This window comes from Podarcis liolepis (genome assembly GCF_965112155.1).
Source record: "Podarcis liolepis genome assembly, chromosome: 14".
NCBI lineage: Eukaryota > Metazoa > Chordata > Lepidosauria > Squamata > Lacertidae > Podarcis > Podarcis liolepis.
This window is the reverse complement of record NC_139569.1, coordinates 17,432,791-17,454,793: the sequence shown is the minus strand read 5'-3', so window position 1 is coordinate 17,454,793 and position 22,003 is coordinate 17,432,791. Positions and strand designations below refer to the sequence as shown.

Below are 22,003 nucleotides of genomic sequence, written 5' to 3'. Positions count from 1 at the left end.
CAGCATTCAAATATGCTTTCTTCCATTTAAAGAGGGAGAGAGAGAGAGAGAGAGCGCGCGCGCTGGCTGGCTTGTGTGGGTGGGTGGGGGGAAACTTTTGCCTTCCTTTCCTCACGTTATAGCCCTCTCCTGCATTCTTAGCCTTCTGTGTTTTTCCTTCCCTCCCCACTTAAAATGTGGTTACAAAGCATGGATCCACATGGATCCTCAGGATCTTTGCATTGGGTCACCCCAAATTCACCATCAGAGCACACAGCATGCCCATGGCTACAGCCTGCCCCCCCCCAAAAAAAAATCACGCACCCACTGTTGCCTGGGGCTGCAATGGTGCAAAAACATGGTTACAAAGCATGGATCCACATGGATCCTCAGGATCTTTGCATTGGGTCAGCCAAAATTCCCCATCAGAGCACATAGCATGTCCATGACTACAGCCTGTCCCCCCAAAAAAAAATCACGCACCCACTGTTGCCTGGGGCTGCAATGGTGCAAAAACGTGGTTAAAAAGTATGGATCCACAGGGATTCTCAGGATTTTTGCATTGGGTCACCCCAAATTCACCATCAGATCACATGTCTGTGGCCACAGCATGAAGCACAAAAATGATACGTCCACTGTTTCATTCAGAATATTTTTTCCCTTGTTTTCCTCCTCTAAAAACGATGTGCGTGTTATGGTCAGGTGCGTGTTATAGAGCGAAAAATACGGTAGCTGAAATCAAACAGGCAGTTCCTCAGCCCTGCCATGCTTCATCTTTCCAACTTCCAGCCTGTACTCATGGAGCAAATGTTCTAAAAACCAGAGCCATGATTATCAGGACTCTTGATTTGGGCATATTATAACTTCAACCAGTAGCTAATGAAAGTCTGCACTTCATAATTTCCCCAGAGCTGGATTGTCTAGCTCTGGGAATATGAGCTACAGTTGTGCAGTAACAGCTCTTTCATGTATGGGCATTTATGAAGGGAAAAAGTTTCCTCCAGATATTTGCATAGTCTGAAGACAGGTTCATACTGCCCATATTTCATTGAATGTAACATAATTTAACCTGTACATGGAAGATTTCATCACCATAATTATGAAACAAGTATGGTAGCCAACAATCTAGTTTTCTCGTTTGAAGTAGATTCAAAGACGTGACCACATAACTTTTGGAAATGAAGACTTAATCGCAGCCCGTTGCTTAGAAAGGTGTCCAGTGCTGGCTTTCAAAGTATATAGCTACTGAATTGCTTCTTAAAATCTCTCTACCTAAACTACATCACAGGGTTGTGATGATGATGAGAGGCGGAGAGCCATGCAAACCACTTTGAGCTCCTTGGAGGACTGGCAGGGTAAAAATAGAGATATAACCTAAGGTCACCCAGTGAGTGACATGGCTGAGTGAAGATTTGAACATGGGTCTCCTTGTGCCTACGCTGATAGTTTAGACCAGTGGTCCCCAATTAGCACAGTACTGAGGAACCCGTTTTTAAAAAGCAAAGCCATGGACCGCCGCCCCCCAACTATGAAAAAAAATGATACTTGTTTTTGTTATGTGAATGGTGCCACGGACCCCCTGGGTGGGTTACATAGGACCAATTGAGAACCTCTGCTCTAGACTGCTATATACCATATCTTGTTGACTGTGAAAGTAGATAATTTCAAAAGAGACAAGAGATTGCAATCCTGTGCATGCAAATTTAGGAGCTGGCTCAGCTGAATTGAATGCTTCAGAGTAAATGTGGCAGCTTTTCCTTCCCAAATGTGAGCGTTGTTGCTGTTAAGCATCCATTCACCAACAGGCCCCAAGATGGTTTACGACCATCTGAACTGAAAACAGGTGGGCTCTGAAAAACACACATCTTAGATGTCAAAGGTGAGGGTAAAAAGGTGCATCTCCAGCATTCCCCAAAAGCTGTATAGTGAAAAAGCCAGACACACCTCTATGGGTAGGAAGTCCACAATTTAGGGGCTGCCCCAGAGAATTCTCTCTCCTGGGCGACTGCCACCCAAACTTCTGAGTGTGGTGTGGAACTACAAAGAGGGTCTGCTCTACTGATCTTATCACTCAGGAAGGTCTACAGGGAAGCAGACACTTTCAGATATTTGGGGCTAAGTTGTAGGTGGGTGGAGATACCAAAGTGACGGGAGCATGATGTGCATAGTCCTTTACTACTAGTCTCTTTAAATGAGCAGCGTAATTTAAAAAGACAACCTGCAAAGAAATGTACAAAGCATGCACCCTTTTTTCCACAAATATGTGCATGGCAACTGGTGGGGGTCCTATGTATTTTTAAAAGAAAAAGCGAACGATCCACCTATGCACCATTACCCAAGTCTAAATGTTTTGAGATTCTGATGTATTGTTTGAGTGCAGAGGAGGCAAAACCACATAAGGGACCATGTGCAGAAATACAGAGTAGTGAAACACAGGAGATCAGAATAAGCCTGGATATTTTTTTCTTGAGAGCCGTGTTGTTGCATCCTAGTAAGGATGAAGTAGGATGAGGCATCCCTGCAATTACATCAGCAGACAGTCTCTAGTGATTCGGGCCATTGAGAACTTCTTCGTGACTCATTCAGCCCTCCACAGACCCTTTACGAGCTTCACAGATTGGATTGGGGAGCATCGCCCCCCACCTTGCCAAGGCAATACTTGTATGGGTCTCCTTGCAGTGGTGGTGGGTGTGGGGGGACGTGAAATGCCAGCGTTTGCAGCATCTATTTAAGGAAAAAATGGTTTGGGTCTGCAGATAAGCTCTTGTGAAATGGAACGGATCGCCTTGTTCTGATTTTGCATTGAAGCTCTGCGCTGCAGAGTGAGTCAGCCCTGCAGAGGAACAGAGAGGGGGAGGGAGAAGCTGACAAAAGGGAGAGGGAGAAGCAGCAGCAGTAGTGATGGATAATATCCATTAATAGGCCACCTCGGTCCCTGGAAGAGGCCTTAAGTCAAATGCTGATTGCGTAGGTAAATTCTCTTTCCGTTGACTGTGCTTCATCTTTTAGCTCTCCCCCCCCAAAAAAGCCCTGGGGAGGAAAAAGCAAGCCTGTACTGACATAGGTTCCTAGCGAAGATTTAATTAGAAGTGTAGATAATTACAGGTCCTGTCAATTCCTTTTTCTGAAAGAAGGATCACATAGTACAGATAGCTGGGGAGGGGGGCTTAAGATGTTGCTGGACTCCCAATGCTATCAATCCCAGCCAGCATTGTCCATGGTCATGTTCACACCATTAGTATAAAGCACTATCACCATGGTTTCCCACAAAAAGATCTATGAGCAGTAGGAATTAAAGGAACTTAAGGATGCTGAGCTGTCTATTCCCTCCACAGAACTACAGTTCCCAGTGTGGTTTAATAATCCCACTTCGAAAGGAACTCTGGCAGTTATATCTCTGCATGGGGAACAGGGGTCTCCTAACAACTCTCTGCACCCTTAGCAAACTGCAGCTCCCAGGATTCTTTGGGGAGAAGCCATGACCGTTTAACACGGTATGATAGGTGCTTTAAATGTATGGCGTGCCAATTATAGAGATCTTGGGAGTCATAGTACAGTAACGAGAGCCAGCGGTTCCCCAAACAACTCTCTCTGAATGGAACACTACAGTGTATTTTCTGTGGAATAGCTGTAGCTGTTGTGACCTACATGTGTAGCAACCTGGTTGTAAGCTTTAATTATTGAGCCTGCCAAAAAAAATCTTCTGAAAATACTGGATTCCTTTTCAAAGAAAGGTTGGATTTATTGAGGGGAGAGAGAGAGTAGTAACACATGGCATTGCTCTCTGCATGCAGATGATCCTAGATTCAGTGTCTTGACATCTTCAGGTAGTGGGAGAGACCTCAATCTGAACCCCTGTGGAGCAGCTGCCCATCAGTGTAGACAAGGGATCACCAAGCTTTTGGAACATTGACACTGTTACCTTCTCTCTCCGATCCTCCAGATCGCACTCCCCACCCCATCTGTTTCTGGAGAAACAGATCCTTCTGGATCCTCATAATCTTAACATCAAAACCACCAGCACCTGGCTGTATCCACAGATGGGATCCATGATTTGTTGCTGGTCTTGTTGTTGTGTAAAAACCATGAGGATCCATGGCTTGGATCAAGGTTTTTGTGTGGATGACAAGCTCCAGACCTGTGATTTTTTACTGTGTTGTCTACAGCGTACACTTTATTTTTAGTTGCTGGGTTTTTTGAGACCTTGTGTAAAAAAATCACTCAAATTCAGTACTCTTAATTCCTTTGAACCTCCTGATCAATGGTTACCAAACTTTTTTCCTTGTGGATCATTTGAAAGTTGCTGGCAGACTCCTTTTTTCTGTCTTTTGTAGCAACTGCAGTGTGCTGTGTGGTTTTTAATTGTATTTTTATTGCTTCTTTTATTTCTTACATTCTCTTTTATTGTATTACAATTTTCATTCCATGGAACTCAATGAAATACAAAATAGGGAATAAAATAAACACTAAAATCACAACTAAAAACTTAATGATGACATGCCACGGACCACCTGAATGAAGTCACAGTTTGGGAACCCTTGCCCAAGAAACATTATTGTTTATTTCTATTTTATTTATTGCATTTAGATCTTACTAAAGGTGAACTCAAGGTGGCTTATGTGGCCCTCCCTCTCCTCATATAAGCCCTGCAACAATCCTGCAAGGTAGATTATGCTGAGAGGCAGCAACTGGCCTAAGGTCACCCGGTGAGTTTCATGGCCAAGTGAAGATTAGCTCTTCCAGGACCTAGTCCAACACTCTAACCACTCCACCGCAATGCTACCAAACCAAGCACTAGCAAAATCCATCCATGTTCTGAACAGTCTCTTTCTTCTGCTCTCTGTCCTGTCCTGTGTTTTGTTTTCTGCATCTGATTTGTATTCCTGTGGATCAAAAGAGTAGCTAACTCAGGCTCCTAAATTTCCCCCCTGGAAGCTGATGCTCCAAGAGCAATCTAATCTACAGAGAGGCCTGAGAAAAGGACTGAGGCGCAAAACGCACACCAACTAAACCCTACATCTAGATCATGTGCCTGTTGCCAAGTGATACAACTGGTGCTTCGCAGCTTGAATTCAGCTCAAGGGATTGTTTTACATGGCCTCCTGGTCAGCCCTTTGCCCTCTGCTCTCCTAGCTGGGCCAGGACCGAGGAAGGCAGGCATAATAGCGGATTGCCGTGGCAGATCAGATCAAAGTCTTATCTCATGGGTGGGGAAACTCAAACTTTGGGGTGTCAAATGTGGCCCTCAGGGCCTCTGTATCTGGCCCTTGGAACTCTCTTTTGGCAACAATCACTCCTCCCACACCACACCTCTCATTGACTTTGATTTGTACCCTGAGTGTCTTTGCCTGGCCGGAATGTGTCCTTGGGCACTGATAATATCTCCTGCTTGTCTGAATGGAGAAGGGTTTGCAAGTGTTCAACCTACTGTACAAAGGGGAAATCTGCATCCTTTGCTCTGCTCACTTTTGCATTTGGCCCCACCCACCACTATCATGTGGCCCTCAGAAGGTTGACCAGAAGGGAAAGCAGCCCTTGGACTGCCCCCTGGTCCACCTAATCTAGCTTTCTACCTCACAAGCAAGCCATACAGGTGATGGTTACCCCCAATTGCTTCACCCTGGTACCTAGCATTCAGAGGTAAACTGATGCTGTCCATGGCAGTTTCATTTTAACTACAATGACTATTGACTCATTCATCCCCAGTGCACATGGAGCGTGCGTTCCAACCAAATATGGGTCAAGTGTTGATCCATTAGACTGAACCCAGTTGGAAGGTGTTTTATGCATGAACAACACTACCTTGTGAAGATTGAACCAATACCCCTCCTTGTGTGGAGGTGCCCTACAGTCATGCCTCGGTACAGTACAGAGGTACCTCAGGTTACATACGCTTCAGGTTACAGACTCCACTAACCCAGAAATAGTACCTCGGGTTAAGAAATTGTGCTCCAGCGGCACAGCAGCAGCAGGAGGCCCCATTAGCTAAAGTGCTTCAGGTTAAGAACAGTTTCAAGTTAAGAACGGACCTCCGGAACGAATTAAGTACTTAACCTGAGGTACCACTGTACTACCAATGGAGCACCGTCTCACTGATTTACAGGGAGAGAGTCTGCATCAGCAGTATAGGTGGCGTCTCACCATCGTTACCTGGTATCATAGCTGTGTACACACCATATATTTAAAGCACATTCAAGCACCCCACTCCAAGGATTCCTGGGAACTGTAGTTTACCCACAACAAAGCTGTGATTCCCAGCACCCTTAGCAAACTACAGTTCCCAGGATTCTTTGGGGAAAGGCTTTAAATGTATGGTGTGGATGTGACACATCATGGTAGAACTCAGACGTCCGCTTGAAGGGGCCCCTCAGCCTCATTTTTATTCTGTTGGCAAGAAGGGGAGATGGGCTTTCAGAAAGAGAACTAAAAGGAGGTGGCAAAGAGAGGGCGTCAAGGGTGGCCCTCCCCACGTCCATCTCTGGCCTTAACAGCACCCTTAAGGAACTACAGTTCCCAGGATTCTTTATAAAGTGAAAAGAGAAGTGTTAAAGTAGATTTCAAGAGCACTTTGTGCAAATATGAACAAGCTCTATTCTACCATGTCTTTGCGTTGCAGGGGTTGGGCTACATGACCTTTGGGGGTCCCTTTCAACTCTACAGGTCTGTGTGGCAAAACCAGGCACTGGGTCATAAAGCAAAATCTGGCTGAAGAGCCTTTAGGTGTGTAATCATTATTCAGCGTCTGCATCTTAGCAGGAACAGTGGTGGCAAGGAGGAAGAGTCTACTTATTTTGCGGTGCCTTCCAGCATGAGTGACTCAGCCCTTAGCTCATGTCCTCCCTGCCTTGCCACTAAGATGTCAGAAGCCTTTATTAATATGCCAGACCTGTTGTCAGGAAACCTTTCAGCAGGGGATAAGAAACACCTCTCAGCTACCAACAACACAGACGGATGACTGGTTTTCACAGCCACCTCAGATTTCTACCACATTGATGCAGTTCTGCAACTATGTCTTCCTGCATGCATCATTATATCCTACATTTGTGTTGAATATATATATCCATGCACACACAATGCCCTGAAATCTGCAATAGATGAGCATTGAATTTGATGGTATCAGCCAGAAGATCCTTGACACAGGCACATGGTCCTGAAGATTTGAGCAAGGTGTTACTAAAGTTAAATGTATTCTGTGAATGCTGGCATCCCCTCCAAAATCCACATTTAACGCCCGATTTTTGCACCACTGAATTAATTATTAGTACTGCAGGCTTCAAGAATCTTCTTCAGCTTGAAGGCCACATTCCTTTCTGGGCAGCCTCCTGAGGACCACACGCCAGTAGTGGGTGGGACCATGAGCAAAAGTAGGTAGAGCAACAAAAGTTAATTTATGCACCCACATCCTCTCTCGCCTCCTTCCAAGCAATAAAGAGGCATTAGCAGAATTCCAGCTACATCAAAGCAAGGCTGGGGGATGGGGTATTGACCTGGTGAGAGGGGTGTGTGACTGAGGAATCAGAGAATTGTAGTGTCGGAAAGGACCACAAGGATCATCTAGTCCATCTTTCACCCAACATGGGGCTCGGGCCCACAAGCCTGAAATTGTCTCATGCTCTACCGACTGGTGGTATAGCTTCACCCATATCCTAAAATAATAATAATAATATATGTGAAGTACTTTGAGCACTTGAAAGATAAATGCTGCTTCATTATTATTACCTTACCTCTGCCTCATTTCCATCTCTCGCACACACATATTTATGGCTCTTGTGTACTAACATGCAGTATTTCTACAAGAGCAATGATGGTGAGGGGGCAGGGCAGAGAAGAACTGGTGTTCCCCCCCCCCCACAGTCGTTCTTGTCCAATAAGCAAGCAGACATGTGGCTGGATCCTGGTCGCTGGTTGTGCTTTACCTCAGCACCATTGTCACTCTTCAGAAAAAAAAGGAAACTGCCTGCAGTATACCAATATTGTCTGTCATACCCATTTCTTAGCTGCCCCTTGGCATGTTCTTGCTGTCTCAGGGTTCCCAGAACAAGAAAGAATAGGTGGCTAGAAAGCAAAACAAACAGTTACAGCAAATGTACAAAGGTCCTGGAGGCTGGCACATTAGGGCAAATGGGGCACTGCCCGGCAGGCATCTTAACTGCAGTCAGATTTTATAGTTTAACTGATATATATATATATATATATATATATATATATATATATAGTATTTCTTGTACACCACTTGGAGTAGATTGTAGTTAAGCCGTACAGAATGAGTGAAAACAAATACAGAAACAACAACAACAAATTGTTCAAATAAATAAAAGTAAGATAAAATGTTTAAATAAAGAAAAGTAAATAAAACAATAAATTGCTTAAATAAAACATGTAAATCAAGTAAACAAACAAATAAATACATATGTATATCTACCACCTAATTCCCCGCCTCCATAGAATTGCATGCTCAGCCATTCCTAGTGAGCTGTTACTCTGACCATCTCAAGATGGAGGCAAGGGTTGCTGCCGGCACTGTTCCTTTCCTTTCCCTTCCCGTCATGGCGGCTCGTCTATGCCGCTCACGTGCCCGTAGGGAGCCCATTCCCCCCCCAGTCTTTCCTATCAGCTGACGAGGAAAGACTTGTCACGTGAGCGAGATCCGCTGCTGGAGAAGAGCGTTAAGGCAGAAGTTGGGCGACCCGAGAGACGGCTTATGTGTTGGGAGCCGGTAAGGCCAATGCTCTGCGCTTCTTTCCGAGGGAAACCACGGGGGTTCAGCAGCTACTCGGAACACCTCTTCTTTCCCTAGAGCAGAAATGCTAGCCAATGAGAAGGTGCTTGTGTAAAGCACATGCTAATTTATGCAAATGTAGGCGGGACTGCTCTTTCTTGGGCAATTTGCCCCCCACCGCAATGAGTGACAGATGACATCACGCTCCTCAGTTTCCGAACTGATACGCTGGGCTGAGCCTCTCCATCGCCCCTCCATTGACATGATGGGGGCCGATTTGCTACCAGTCTTGAAAATAGAAGCGAAGGCGGAGGAGGCTGACACGGTAGATTTCATTGCCCTGCGTTGTAGTGATTTAGATATGATTTACAACCCTCCTTTAAACGTTAGAATATTCCGCAAGGCAGTATAAAGTCCACAGTGCAATAAATGGAGCACAACTAGACTTGTTATTTTTTATATGTTTTAGAACAATAACTTTCAGGAGAATATACATCTATATAATTTATTTACATTATTGTAATATAATTATATCACATATAATAATAATAATAAATAATAATAAATTTTATTTATATCCCGCCCTCCCCAGCCGAAGCTGGGCTCAGGGCGGCTAACAACAATCAAATAACCAAGTAATTGAATAATCACACATTCTAAAATATTTCATTATAAAAATTAATTAAAATCAAATTGATGGCAACCAAAGTACTGTGCAGGTTGCCAGAGGAGGGAGTCAGGCTGCGCCCTGACCAAAGGCCTGGTGGAACAACTCTGTCTTGCAGGCCCTGCGGAAAGATGTCAGGTCCCGCAGGGCCCTAGTCTCTTGTGACAGAGCATTCCACCAGAATGGAGCCACAGCCGAGAAGGCCCTGGCTCTAGTTAAGGCCAGCCTAACCTCTCTGAGGCCTGGGACCTTGAGGATGTTTTTATTTACAGACCGTAGGTTTCTCCTGGGGCATACCAGGAGAGGCGGTCCCGTATATTCCTATATACCTTGTGTTTTTACAAACTTATTAAGAGGCTTGAGATTTTAAGAACTAATATAAAATAGTGAAGCTGAACTAATTTGTTTACTACTTTTTCCTTTCCTTTTTTAGTTAGCTTTATAAAATAAAATTTGGTGCAACCAAAGATTTAAACTGGCACTTTGAATTGCACCTAGAAACAGACTGGCAGACGCTGTACATCTTGGTGATTAAAATATTTTCAGCACCAGTTGCTGGAAAATGCAGGAGGAGAGATTTCTGTTGTGCTCAGGTCCTGTTTGAGAGCTTCTTATGGGCATCTGGTTGGCTACTGTGAGAACAGGATGCCGGATAAAATGGGCCACTGGCCTGATTCAGCAGGACTCCTCTTATGAGCAGAGGCAGCAGTGAGGGTGGTTCTTACCCTATTATTTTTAATACAGGGAAGACAATTACAGTTTATTTGCAAACGTATGTAGGTGTTCGGCATCACATTGGCTACCCTTGCCAGGCCTAATGTATGGTGGTGGATTCTAGTTGCCCATTAATGAAGGAAATGCACTCTGCACATGCACAGTTGTGTTTTTAAAGAGGGCTGCCTCTGACCTCTGTGATGTGCCTTAAGTGTTCTGTTCTTTTTTAAAAAAAATAGAATGCAAAATGTTGCAGCAAGAAAAGCAGAACTCTGTCAATCTTATTGTTACGTACTGAAGTTCTCACCCTGGGCCAGCAGGGGGATACTGTATATAGTTTTCACTCAGGTCCACATATGCAAATAAGGGATCGAAAGTGACATTCAGTGATTGGATAGTTACAGAAAGTTGTTACAGTTGCATTGTAGTGAAGCTCTATATAAGCAGGCTAGCTGAACCCTTCAGTTCAGTTCTGTTCTGGCCTATGAATAAACAAGAGCTATTTGAAGAATCGCTGTGTCGTCTGATATGTTCACGCACAACTTAACACATATAAATAAAAATGTTGGAGCTTTTGTTTCTGCCACAGAGAGGTTCAAGGGAGTATGCCATCTAATTGCTGAGTTTACCAGGCATTGCACCTACACTTTCAATAACTTTTTTTTTTTAAATTTAAGCCCCCTTTTTTGGCCCCACTTCCAGATCAATAAAATAAGAACAACAACCACCACCAAACCAGTACAGGCCCTGCCCTCAAGTTTACGGTCTAAAAGATAATGACAAAACACAGGGGAAAGGAAATGGAGGAAGGAGGGGGGAGAAGCAACCCAGTCATTGGTTTTTAAGGTTACATTTCTTATGGTGACAGGCAGGGAAGGAAACAATTCAGGTAACCAGATGGAATGGCTGCTTCTAGGTGCGAGCCAACGGCAATGCCTGATGTGGTCTTCCTTGCAGAACTGTTTTGTTATTTCCCCACCTATTCTCTCTGTGTTTTGCTTCCTTTCTCATTACCAGGCGCATTCCCTGAATGCCTGAATGATGCCACCTGACAAAGCCACCTCAGATGCTCCAGTCTTCCAGTTTACTAACTGCTGGATTTTGAAGAATCATGAGCTGCAGAGGTGAGTGTCTGGGAGAGATGCTTTGCTTCTTGTTGTCTGCGATGGCCTTAAGGTGTGTAGCCATCATTGAGAGTGATCACAGTATGTCCTGGATCCAGTGACCTGGCAAACTGAGGCTAATAAAAAATGGAATCAAAATCTTCTGAACTCTTCCTTGTGGCCATGCCAGAGTGGGAGGATGTGCATGTGAGCCTTTGTGGCTTGTTTTTTGTAACACTAAACTATGGTTTATACTTACATCTGAACCAGCCTTGTATGTTTACATGTACCAGTGTTTGTTCCTGATCAAATATCTTTGTAAAGACAATGCTAATTTCTTCAACTTGCTAGCATTTGTAGACAAAGTTCCAGTGAAATCTGCTGCTTTTTATTAAATGTAGTTGCAGACCCATGGCTTTCTCCCAGGTCTGGCTGTGTTCTAGGTTACTGGTTGCTTCTGTTTTCAGAGAGGACTTGTGGGTGAGAGAAGGAAAAATCCTAAACCCAGAGAAGCTGTTCTTTGATGAAAAGAAACCTGCAGACGTCCAGCTGGACTGCAAGGGAAGCATCCTGGCACCTGGCTTCATTGATGTGCAGATCAATGGTAAGGTATTGGAATAATTCTAGTACAAGAGAACACCGAGGATTAGGATGGTTTAAGCAGTGCAGAAATTGCTGCCTTGTAGATTCGGCTTGTGTAGTCCATGCTTGAATCTTTTTAAATCTTTGCCGTGAAAATGTGACTTGCAGAAAAAGCATAGAAGAGTTAGATAAGAGAGGCAAGTTGGAAGAAAACAAAATTATTCATAATTTTGTGGGTTCTAAGCTTTTACATATATATGAGCAACAAGTATCCCTTAGGAAGCCCACAGTCATCATAGAATGAAAGAATTGTAGAGTTGGAAGGGACCACAGCGGTCATCTAGTCCAGCCCCCTGCAATGCAGGAATCTTTTGCCCCATGTGGTGCTCGAACCCATGACCCTGAAATTAAGAGTCTCATGCCCTACCAACTGAGCAATTTTATACAGTGGTGCCCCGCAAGACGGAAAACTCGCTAGACGAAAGTTTTCCGTTTTGGAGGTGCTTCACAAAACGAATCTCCTATGGGCTTGCTTCGCAAGACGAAAATGTCATGCGAGTTCCTGCGGGTTCCCCCCCCCCTTTTTTCTAAGCCGCTAAGCCGCTTATCAGATAAGCTGCTAAAAGCCGCTAATAGCGCTAATCCGTCAATGGGCTTGCTTCGCAAGACGAAAAAACCGCTAGACGAAGAGACTCACAGAACGGATTCTTTTCGTCTTGCGAGGCACCACTGTACTATATTTAGATCAGGAGTGGGTAGCTTTTTTAGGATCCACATGACATTGGTAGGTGAGACAACAGATCTGAATCTTAACATTTGTACAGTTGGCTGCAGTTCATCCACACAAAAGCCAGAGATTTCTAGGCCTATATTTGCCCATCCAGGCAAACAAGAGGGATTTGTACAGTTCAAGGGAGCTGGAAAGCAGGATCTCTCCACTCAACCAGTGTTATGTTACTCCTGTACATCTTCTGCTTCCAGAGACACCTTAGATCAGCCATCTCCAACCTGGTGCCCTCCAGATGTTAACGGCTACAGCTCCATCTTTCCTGACCATTGGCCAGACTAGCTAGGTTAGGGAGATGGGAGTCTGTATCAACTGCTTTATTTATTTGTTTATGCATGCCCCGCCCATCTAGAGGACACATGGTTAGGGATGGCTAACCTAGTTTTCATATCATAGCCAGTGGCAACTTATCTGTTCTTTCCTTCACACAGGAGGCTTTGGAGTGGATTTCTCTCTGGCCACAGATGATGTGGGAGCAGGAATCTCACTGGTTGCCCAGAAAATATTGTCTCACGGAGTGACCTCTTTTTGCCCGACCCTGGTGTCCTCACCATCATCTGTATATCACAAGGTAAGCAAGAATAGGGCCCTATGAATACCCTTCCTTACTCATGAGGTCTAATGTTGCTCTAAGCAGCTTTTACACGCCTTGAACAACCTGTGAGTCGAACACAGCCAACCATGTGTGGCAGCCTACAGAAGTGTGATAAATCGCCCATCTTTGCTGTTTGCCTGGGATTCCAAAAACAGAGCAGCAGAGTGAGGCCCACAAGAGTCTGACATACCACAATACAAAGCTGTGTTGTTCATGTTGTTTCACAAATTGTGAAGGCCTGGATGAGCCTCTGATAGTTGAGCTGCCTTCTGTGCCTATTTCCATCTAGATGCACACACCCCAAACTCTTGTCCATTTCTGTTCTTTCTCCTTAAAGCAGGCACAGGTTGGTCAAATTAATCCCAGTAGCATTAGAGTTCTCTGGGATCATGGGAGAAGTCTTGCCTGTTGCCTGGTACCCGAGGTGGCTGGTTCCCAATGAGACTTGTAGGGCAGAAGACAGGGAGCCCAACAGTAGGTGGTGCCAGAGCTAATGACAGGCAGAGCCAACTTCTTCCAGTTTTGTCCCCATCCTCTTCCCTACTGAATTCTACAAGCACAACACTGACAGAAAGGAGAAGGCACGGAGGAAGCTGCCTTTTCCTGACTCATGCCACTGATTTGTCAAGCTCATTGCTGTCTACATTAACTGGCAGCAAGTCTCCAGAGCTTTAGCAGGGGACATTCCCAGACCTACCTGAGGAGGCAGGAGGCAGAACCTAGGACCTCCTGCATGCCTCTGAGACAGACAGTTCCACCCCCTGAAATGGTAGCAACTGTTTAAAGTGGTATTGTAGTGCTTTAAATGTACGGTGTGAATGTGGTCTTTTTGTTCAGTCACTGAGCAACAGTGGAGCAACAGTCCTGGCTAAGGTGGAGTACCTCTTCAGCTCATGTGTCCTTGTCTGTCTGCAGCCTTCCCAAATGAGGAAGTAAATGGTTGGACTCTAAACTGAGATTGCTAGTTGTCAAACTTTAGACTGTTGATAAGGTGCTGTTTTCATGGACCTCTCTCTCTCTCTCTATATCTATATCTATATCTATATATATCTATATATCTATATATATATCTATATATATATATATGCTTCCTATCAAATAACAACGCATACCCACACTGGGAATACAGAACTTAATAGTTGTGGAGAAAAGAAAGAAAAACAGGGGTGACAGTTGTAGTTTTAGACGTTGCAAGAACGGCAGTCTGGTGTAGATGAAGTCAGCAGGCAGAGGCTTTCTGTTCATACATTTGCACCATTGATTAACTGTGATGTTTCTGACGACTCCAGGTGCTGCCTCAGATCTGCGTCAAAAATGGAGGACTTCATGGAGCTGGTGTCCTAGGTGAGTGTTACGCCTGCTCTCCCACAGGACAACATCTACCATATCCGTTACCTTTATATCTCACCTTTCTTTCAAGGAGCTCAAGGTTGGATGCATGGTTCCTTCCCCTGCCACTTTACCCTCACAGCAAACCTGTGAGGTATGTTTGGCTGAGAGACAGTGAGTGGCCAAAAGAGACCCTGTGAGATTTATGGCTGAGTAGAGATTTGAACTCAGGTCTCCCCATTCCTAGTCCACCATTCCAGGGGTGGGGAATTTCAGTCCCAGGAGCCAAATGTGACTTATAGGCCTTTTTATCTGGCCCTTGGGACACCCTTCCCAGGCCACGGCCTCTGCCCCCAGGCCTCACCCCTCACTGGCCTCTCCTCCTCCAGTGCTTTTTCTTGGATGGAATGTGTCATGAAACTGTGTTGGTGCTTCTTGTTTGCCTGGATGGAGCTTCGAGAGAGGGGAATGAGGAGGAAGGAGATGAAGACTCACAGAGTTGATTGGCTCTGTATTTCTGCCTTGGTGCGGGTTGGGACTTGCAGAAGAGGGCATCAATGTCCTCATTCAAGAACAGGGATGGGGAGCCTGATGATGGGCTCCAGCTCCCATCAGCTTCAGCCCACTTGGCCAATGGTCAGAGCAGATGGGAGTTGTTTCCCAGCAACATCTCCAGGGCTTCAGGTTCCCCACTCTGCTCTAGAACTCACCCATCTCTTCTGCAATGGGACAGGGGTTCATCTGGAGGGTCCATTCATCAGCAAGGAAAAAAGAGGGGCACACCCAGAGCACTGCCTTCGCACCTTCGAGACGGGAGCCTTCCAGGAATTGCTAGACACCTATGGGAGCCTGGACAGCGTCCGTATTGTCACCCTAGCACCCGAGATGAAGAGGAGCAGTGAAGTGATCAAGGAGCTCACCAAGTGTGGCATCTGTGTGTCACTAGGTAAATATTGCCGCCTCTGCGCAAGACCTTAAAGTTTGAGGTTTGGGATCTGGCAGGCAGGGAACAAGCCTAGGTCCACACATGTTTTGGAACAGCGGAAATAATATTGTGCATTCTATTATTGATCAAAGGATGCATTTGGTGTGGGGGTTCCTGGAAGCGGATCCAGAGTTTTCATATTTTAGAAATGGGGAAATGCATTATATTTCCAACAGCTGGGATGCCCACTAAATATTAGGAGTATAGGAAGTTGCCTTCTGTTGAGTCAGACGTTGGTCCCTCTAGCTGAGTACACTTGACACCTGGTTCTCCTTGATCCTAGGTCACTCCATGGCTAACCTGTCTCATGCCGAGGAGGCTGTTCAACATGGGGCCACCTTCATCACTCACCTTTTCAATGCCATGTTACCTGTGAGTAGCATCAATTACCTCCAGCCCATCAGGCCCCTTGATCCAGCCCCTGATATTCTCCCTCTCAGTCTGGCAGGTGTCTTAAGAATCTCCACACATTGTTTACCTTACTGGAAAGCAAGTTTTTGGCCTTTCTGCTTGTGAAGCTACATCTAAAAATATGGGAATGATGCCTTCTGAATGCGGGGTGGGGGTGGAGGTCAACAAATTTTAACTGGTGCCATGACTGAGAAGACCCTGTATCTGGTCCACCCCTACCCCTGCACTTGAGTCAGGACCTGGAGGAGAGCCTTGAATGAAGGATTCCCATTTCCTGTGCCTGCCAATCTCCTTTCTTTAGCAGTTAAACAACACTCTATGGGGCACCATTCTGATGCTCATCCTGGTTTTGTCTACCTGCAGTTCCACCATCGAGATCCTGGGATTGTGGGACTCCTCACAAGCGACCAGATCCCCCCAGGTCAGAAAGTGTTCTATGGCATGATATCAGACGGCATCCACACGAATCCTGCTGCCCTGAGGATCGCTCACCGGGCTGACCCTAAAGGTTTGTCCCATTGGGCAGGAAAACCCCTGAGTAGTGAATATAGAGTTAGTCTTGCTAGATCGGTTCCCAGCTGCTGCCTGTAGGTACTGGGGAAACAGTGTGATTTATTTATGTATGTATTTTATTAGATTTATATATTACTCCTCATAAAAAGATCTCAGGGCTGTTCAAAAGATAAAAACACAAGAGAAAAGCACAAATGGAAACAACAAAACAGTAGGACACCCCCCAAACACATATAAAAGGCTGTAGCATATTGATTAGCCAAAGGCCTGGTGAAGAGGAACATTTTTGCCAGGTGCCTAAAGATATATAATCCAGGGGAGGTAGAGAGAGATCAGCTAGAACATGTTCATTAGTGAGAGTGAGGCCACATCTGCACTATACATTTAAAATGGTAGTGAGGCAGTGTGGTAGAGTGGCTAGAGTGTTGGGCCTAAGACCTGGAAGACCAGGGTTCTAACCCCCCACTCAGCTGTGAAGCTCACTTGGTGACCTGGGACTAATCACTGTTTCTCAGCACAACCTACCTTACAGGGTTATTGTGATGGTAAAACAGGAAGACACTACCTTAAGGTCCTTGGAGGAAAGGTGGGATATAAATGTAATAAATAAACAAATGCCACTTTAAAGCCATCATGGCTTCCCCCAAATAATCCTGGGAACTGTGGTTTGTTAAGGGTGCAGAGAGTAGTTATTCTCTTCACAGAGCTACAGTTCCCAGATGATTGCTTTAAAGTGCTATAAGTCTGCTTTAAACAATGTAGATGGGGCCTGAAAGAGGGGGGAGTCCAGCAACATCCGGAGGTCCAGAGATTCCCTATTGTTGAGCTAAAAGAACCAATCGCTTGGCAGTTCCTATGTTATTTGCTTATCTTTATGACAAGACTGGAGTTAACGTGAGCCAATTATGTCCCTTTAGGTCTGGTCCTGGTGACAGATGCCATCCCAGGTATGGGGCTTGCCCCAGGCAGGCACACCTTGGGCCAACAGGTAGTGGAGATGGATGGGCTGAACTCCTACATTGCAGGTGAGTTCCCCAGAATCCAGGTAGGGAGGACGGGACCCTGGACAACTTTCTCATTCAGGGTTGGAGTGCGTGGCCTGACTTTTGAACCATTAAGCTCTTGAAGGCCCAAACCTTGCAGATACCAGGAACAACCTCCTTCCTGCACGGCATCACCATGATGTTGGCTGCACAAAGCATTGCTTAGTGGCAGAGCATCTCCCTTGCATGCAGAAGGTTCCAGGTTCAATCTCTGGCATCTCCAAGCTGGGAAAGATCCATGTCCAAAACCCTGAAGAACAGCTGCCTGTTAGTGAAGGCAATACTGAACTAGATGGACCGATGGTCTGGCTCACAATAAAGGCAGCTTCCTGTCTTGCTACATTGTGTGCAGCCCATACTGGGCTCCATGCTTGATCCTGACTGCTATGGTCACAAGCCATGGACCAGTGCAAAGTGAATCTCCCAGCATATGTGTGTGATACCAGGATAAGACATTGCACACTTAGTCCTTTCCCACAACCTAGTGATGGTGCATTCTTAATTATACTGGCTAAACTTGAAGCATTCTCCAGAGCTGTTGCTCAGGTTAATGACCACAAGAGAAAAAGAAAAATGCACCTTATAGAGAAGAAAGGAATGAACTTGTGTTGAAGTGCTGCAAACTCAATCCTAACAGCTCAGTCCTTTGCTAGTCTACTCAGGAGTCAAGAAACTGGACTCACATATAGGCTTGTGTGAACAGCTTTCCATTTAACTTTGTTCTTTCGTTCTCTCACCCCTGCCCTCTTCACAGGGACCAAAACGCTGAGTGGCAGCATTGCAACCATGGACACATGTGTTCGACATTTCAAGGATGCCACTGGTAAGGCTGTTCTGTGTGGGATGAGAAGGGGGAACCCGTGGCTGTCCATACATTCTTGGACGAAATGGTCCTCCTGTGAATCAGGGATTGATTAAGTAGCAGGAAGTAAAGAGCAGGAAGGAATGGACAGTTCTTTGAATGGAGAAATGGAGAAAGTGGAGTCCCCCAAGGATCGGTACTGGGGCCTACGCTTTTAAACTTGTTCTGGCCACAGTGATCCATGCATTGGTAACCTCAAGACTCAATTATTGCAATGCGCTCTATGTGGGGTTACCATTCAGTTTGGTCTGGAGTCTCCAGCGGATGGAAAATGTTACAGCTAGATTGTTGATGGGGACAGACTATTGCTGGTGCTAAAATTATTATTATTAGTAGTAGTAGTAGTACCCCGCCCACCTGGCTGGGTTTCCCCAGCCACTCTGGGCAGCTTCCACAAAGACCAAAAATACACTAAGATGTCACACATTAAAAACTTCCCTGAACAGGGCTGCCTTAAGATGTCTTCTGAATGTCAGGTAGTTGTTTATCTCTTTGACATCTGATGGGATGTTTGCCTTGGCTGCCCGTAGGCCTCCAGGTCAGGCTCAAGGTCCTGTTAATAATTTACAAGGCTCCAGGACACCTCAGGATCCCTTATATCCCCACCAGATCACTGAGGTCTTCAGGGGAGTTCCTGCTAGTGGTTCTTGGTGGGTTGGCTGCACAGCTTGTGTCCACCAATAGCCATGCATTTAGTATTGCATGCCCAATTTTATGGAACTCCCACTGGAGGTCAAACAGGCTCCCTCCCTGTCGAGCTTCTAGCACCTACTGAAGGCTTCTTTATTCCTGCACATATTTTCATTGAAGTCCGATTTCATCATTTTAATTGATTTTTTGTTGTTGTTGTATTTTGTCTTTGTAAACCAACTTAAAGACTGTTGTAGTTAAGCAATATGTAAATTGCTTAAGCAAATAAATAAAATCGTAGTGATAGATCTTCTCTTTTTCAGGTTGCTCTGTAGAGACGGCACTGGAAGCTGCTTCTCTACACCCTGCTCAGCTCTTGAAAATCGAGGACAGAAAGGGCACCTTGGATTATGACACCGATGCAGGTATTGGCCATCATTGGGAGAGCGAGTTCCAACCTCCCACCCCTAAGCCCCTCCTGTGTGTCTTCTGCTGGAAAATCCTCAAACTGAGGAGATGGTCTCTTTTGTCCCCCATCAGGGAGAGCACAACAACTGGAGTAGGGTGTGAAGTTCTAGGGAGGGAGAGAGTAGGGCAGTTTCACGGGAATCCTAGTGGACAGTTGAAGCTGAGCTTGGTGCAGCTATGACTTTGTGAAGGGGAGGAAGCATAGCTCTGCAATAGAACCCATTCTTCATGAAGCACCCAGATTCATTCCCTAGCAATCTCTAGTTTGAGGACAGAGAAGGTAGCATGTAATGGGGAAGACATTCCCCTGAAATGCTGGAGAATTACTGCCAGTAGGCAATAATATGGCCTGATAAAAGGCACCTTTGCCTGTTTTCTACTCCTTTAGGGATTATCGTGCATCAGGGATGGAGACCCTGTGACCCAGCAGATGTTGCTGGACTCTCACCTCCCATAACCTTTGGCCACCAGCATTGGAAGGGCGACAGTTTCCCCATCCCTGCCCTCACATCAGTCTCGACCAGATATTTATTTTCCATGCACCTGTTTCAACAGGCATTGTGCCAAATATGCAAAAAGGAAATGGCCCTGAGCATTGTTGGGAGTGCTTGGTAGCTGGTCCATTAGAGCAAATGGGGCACTACCTCACTAACTTTCAGACTGCCACCCAACTGCCTGCCTTCTAACTTACATCCACTCCAGGTGGATGGCACTGCCTGTCAGTTTCCCCCTCCTTAGTCTCAAGTGTTGCCTTTCTAGAACTCAGCAGGGAGGAGGAAAGGTTATAACACTAGAGGGAGTTGGCTCCACCTGTCATTGGCTCTGGCTCAGCCTATCATTGGCACTGGTTCCACCTACTGTCAGGCTCCCCACCTTCGACCCCATCAATCCCAGCAGGTGCCCGCTGCCAATGGCCCACTGTATCCCACTTCCTCTGTTGAGTGACATAAATTTATATTCCATACAGATTTCCTGTTGCTGGATGACAACCTCCATGTTCGGGCAACCTACATTGCAGGCCAGCAGGTCTGGAGGCAGGACAGCTTTGCCATCTAAATCTAGAGCTGAGACTATGACAGCAGCACTTCAGATCAGTGGCAGAGAGTGGATTCTAGCCAGAATGGAGCATTTTTTCTCCAAATGCCCCGGTCTCTCTTGTTCCTGCGCAGTGGAGGCTGGTCCATTAGGGCCAATGGGGCACTGGCCCACCATCCTCAGTTGGCCCTCAGTCAGCCAGCCCTCACCTACCTGTCTTCTTACTTAAAACCAACCCAGGGGTGGCCCTGGCTCGCAGCTTCTTCCTCTTTGGTCTCAAGTTTTGCCCTTGTGCAACTCAGCAGGCGGATGGGGGACAAACCTCAAATAAGTTGGCTCCACCTCCCATTGGCTGTGGCTCCCCTCATCACTGGCTCTGGCTCCATCTTCTGACCATCCCACCAGTCCCAGTGAACACCAGCCATCTCTGCTTCCTCTGACTTATTCAAGTCTTATTCAAACAAGTTCCAGCTGTCCTTTCTCCTGTTCACAAATTGCATCCCGCATGACAAGTCGCGTGTCTCCAAGGAGCTGTGGATGGAGCTGTTTATTTCCTCACCTGGCCCCAGAAACCTGGAGGTGGTTGTCTTCTCTGGCTGCCTTCAGATGCTTGCTTCTCCCATTCTCGTGTGTGAATGCAAAGGCCTGGAGGAAAGTAGTGCACACGGCTGAACTGAACACGCAAATCAACTTATGAGGCTGCTATTATCTAAAGAACTTCTCAAGCACGTCTGAAACAACAGGAACTAGACACTTGCTCCATAGATTTTAAAAATGCTGAATTCTGCACTAGGTGCCACAGGGGAGCTCTGGCCATTTTCCTCCCACAGTGCCTCCATTGTGGCCTTCAGCCATAAACCCACCCCTACCCCTTGTCAGGCTGGAATGGTGCCTTTTCTTTTACTGTCATCTTCCTTGCCACAGATTAAAGCCAGCTGAGACATCTTGTGCATGTTATTCCAATTCTAGGAGGGTGAGACGCTACCATGAGCTTTCGCCCATGTCTGAGGTGTTCCTTAGGTTGCTGTTATTTGCCCTCTCCCTGTGTCTAGCTCCCCAGCCATCATCAAGCCATCCTAACGAAAGAACTCACCTCATCCCTTGTCCTTTCTAGTTGCCTCTGCACTGCTCTTATATGGACCTGTAATATTCCAATAAGGAAAGAACCCTGCAAGTCAGGTTCTGCATAAAAACCATCCAGCTCAATTCTGAAGCCTGACTTAATCTTGCACATATGTATACCAGTTTGCTGTGCACAATGCATTCTGTTTCCCGGAATAATGAGGGAAGAAAGGAAGCTATGTGGAAACTTTGTGTTTGGCCTTGTATTCTGCCTCCTGCTTCTGAGACTGTTTCCTGAACACCTGTCCAAATCACAGGGATCAGGCCTGTGCAGAGCTTGTCTGAGGCCCAGGGCAGGACCTTGCTAGAATAAAGTTGTAAACTCAAAAAGCAGCCAGTCCCTGGCAGGGCCCCCCGCTGGCTTAGCCCTCCAAGGCCTGGGGCAAGTGTACCCAGCTGTCTCCTGCAGGAAGTAGAAGCCTGGGTTGTCTGTGGGGAGGGGGGTGATATTCTCAATAC

The 22,003-nt window shown here is 45.9% G+C and overlaps 1 protein-coding gene across 3 annotated transcripts; it reads left to right on the top strand.

Annotated features, from left to right (window-relative positions):
* Positions 1 to 8,572: 8,572 nt before the first annotated feature.
* On the top strand, positions 8,573 to 21,731 carry AMDHD2 (amidohydrolase domain containing 2). 3 transcript variants are annotated; one of them, XM_083473830.1, is made up of 12 exons: positions 8,573 to 8,695; positions 11,097 to 11,203; positions 11,650 to 11,786; positions 12,983 to 13,122; positions 14,436 to 14,490; positions 15,209 to 15,421; positions 15,744 to 15,832; positions 16,235 to 16,379; positions 17,302 to 17,409; positions 18,182 to 18,250; positions 19,243 to 19,344; positions 20,355 to 21,731. In XM_083473830.1, exons 2-12 carry the CDS (start codon positions 11,118 to 11,120, stop codon positions 20,441 to 20,443), a joined length of 1,233 nt encoding a protein of 410 aa, XP_083329956.1. In that variant the 5' UTR covers positions 8,573 to 8,695; positions 11,097 to 11,117; the 3' UTR covers positions 20,444 to 21,731. The 3 variants fall into 3 exon arrangements, with proteins under 3 accessions (XP_083329956.1, XP_083329957.1, XP_083329958.1); XM_083473831.1 differs by having other exon boundaries at positions 8,648 to 9,023; XM_083473832.1 differs by lacking the exon at positions 8,573 to 8,695 and adding an exon at positions 8,712 to 8,801.
* Positions 21,732 to 22,003: the final 272 nt, after the last annotated feature.

Coding starts and splice junctions, on each gene's coding strand:
- AMDHD2 (XM_083473830.1), top strand. CDS start 11,118: ATGATGCCACCTGACAAAGCCACCTCAGATGCTCCAGTCTTCCAGTTT. Junction 17,410..18,181: donor GCTGAACTCCTACATTGCAG/GTGAGTTCCCCA, acceptor CCCTCTTCACAG/GGACCAAAACGCTGAGTGGC. Junction 18,251..19,242: donor ACATTTCAAGGATGCCACTG/GTAAGGCTGTTC, acceptor TCTCTTTTTCAG/GTTGCTCTGTAGAGACGGCA.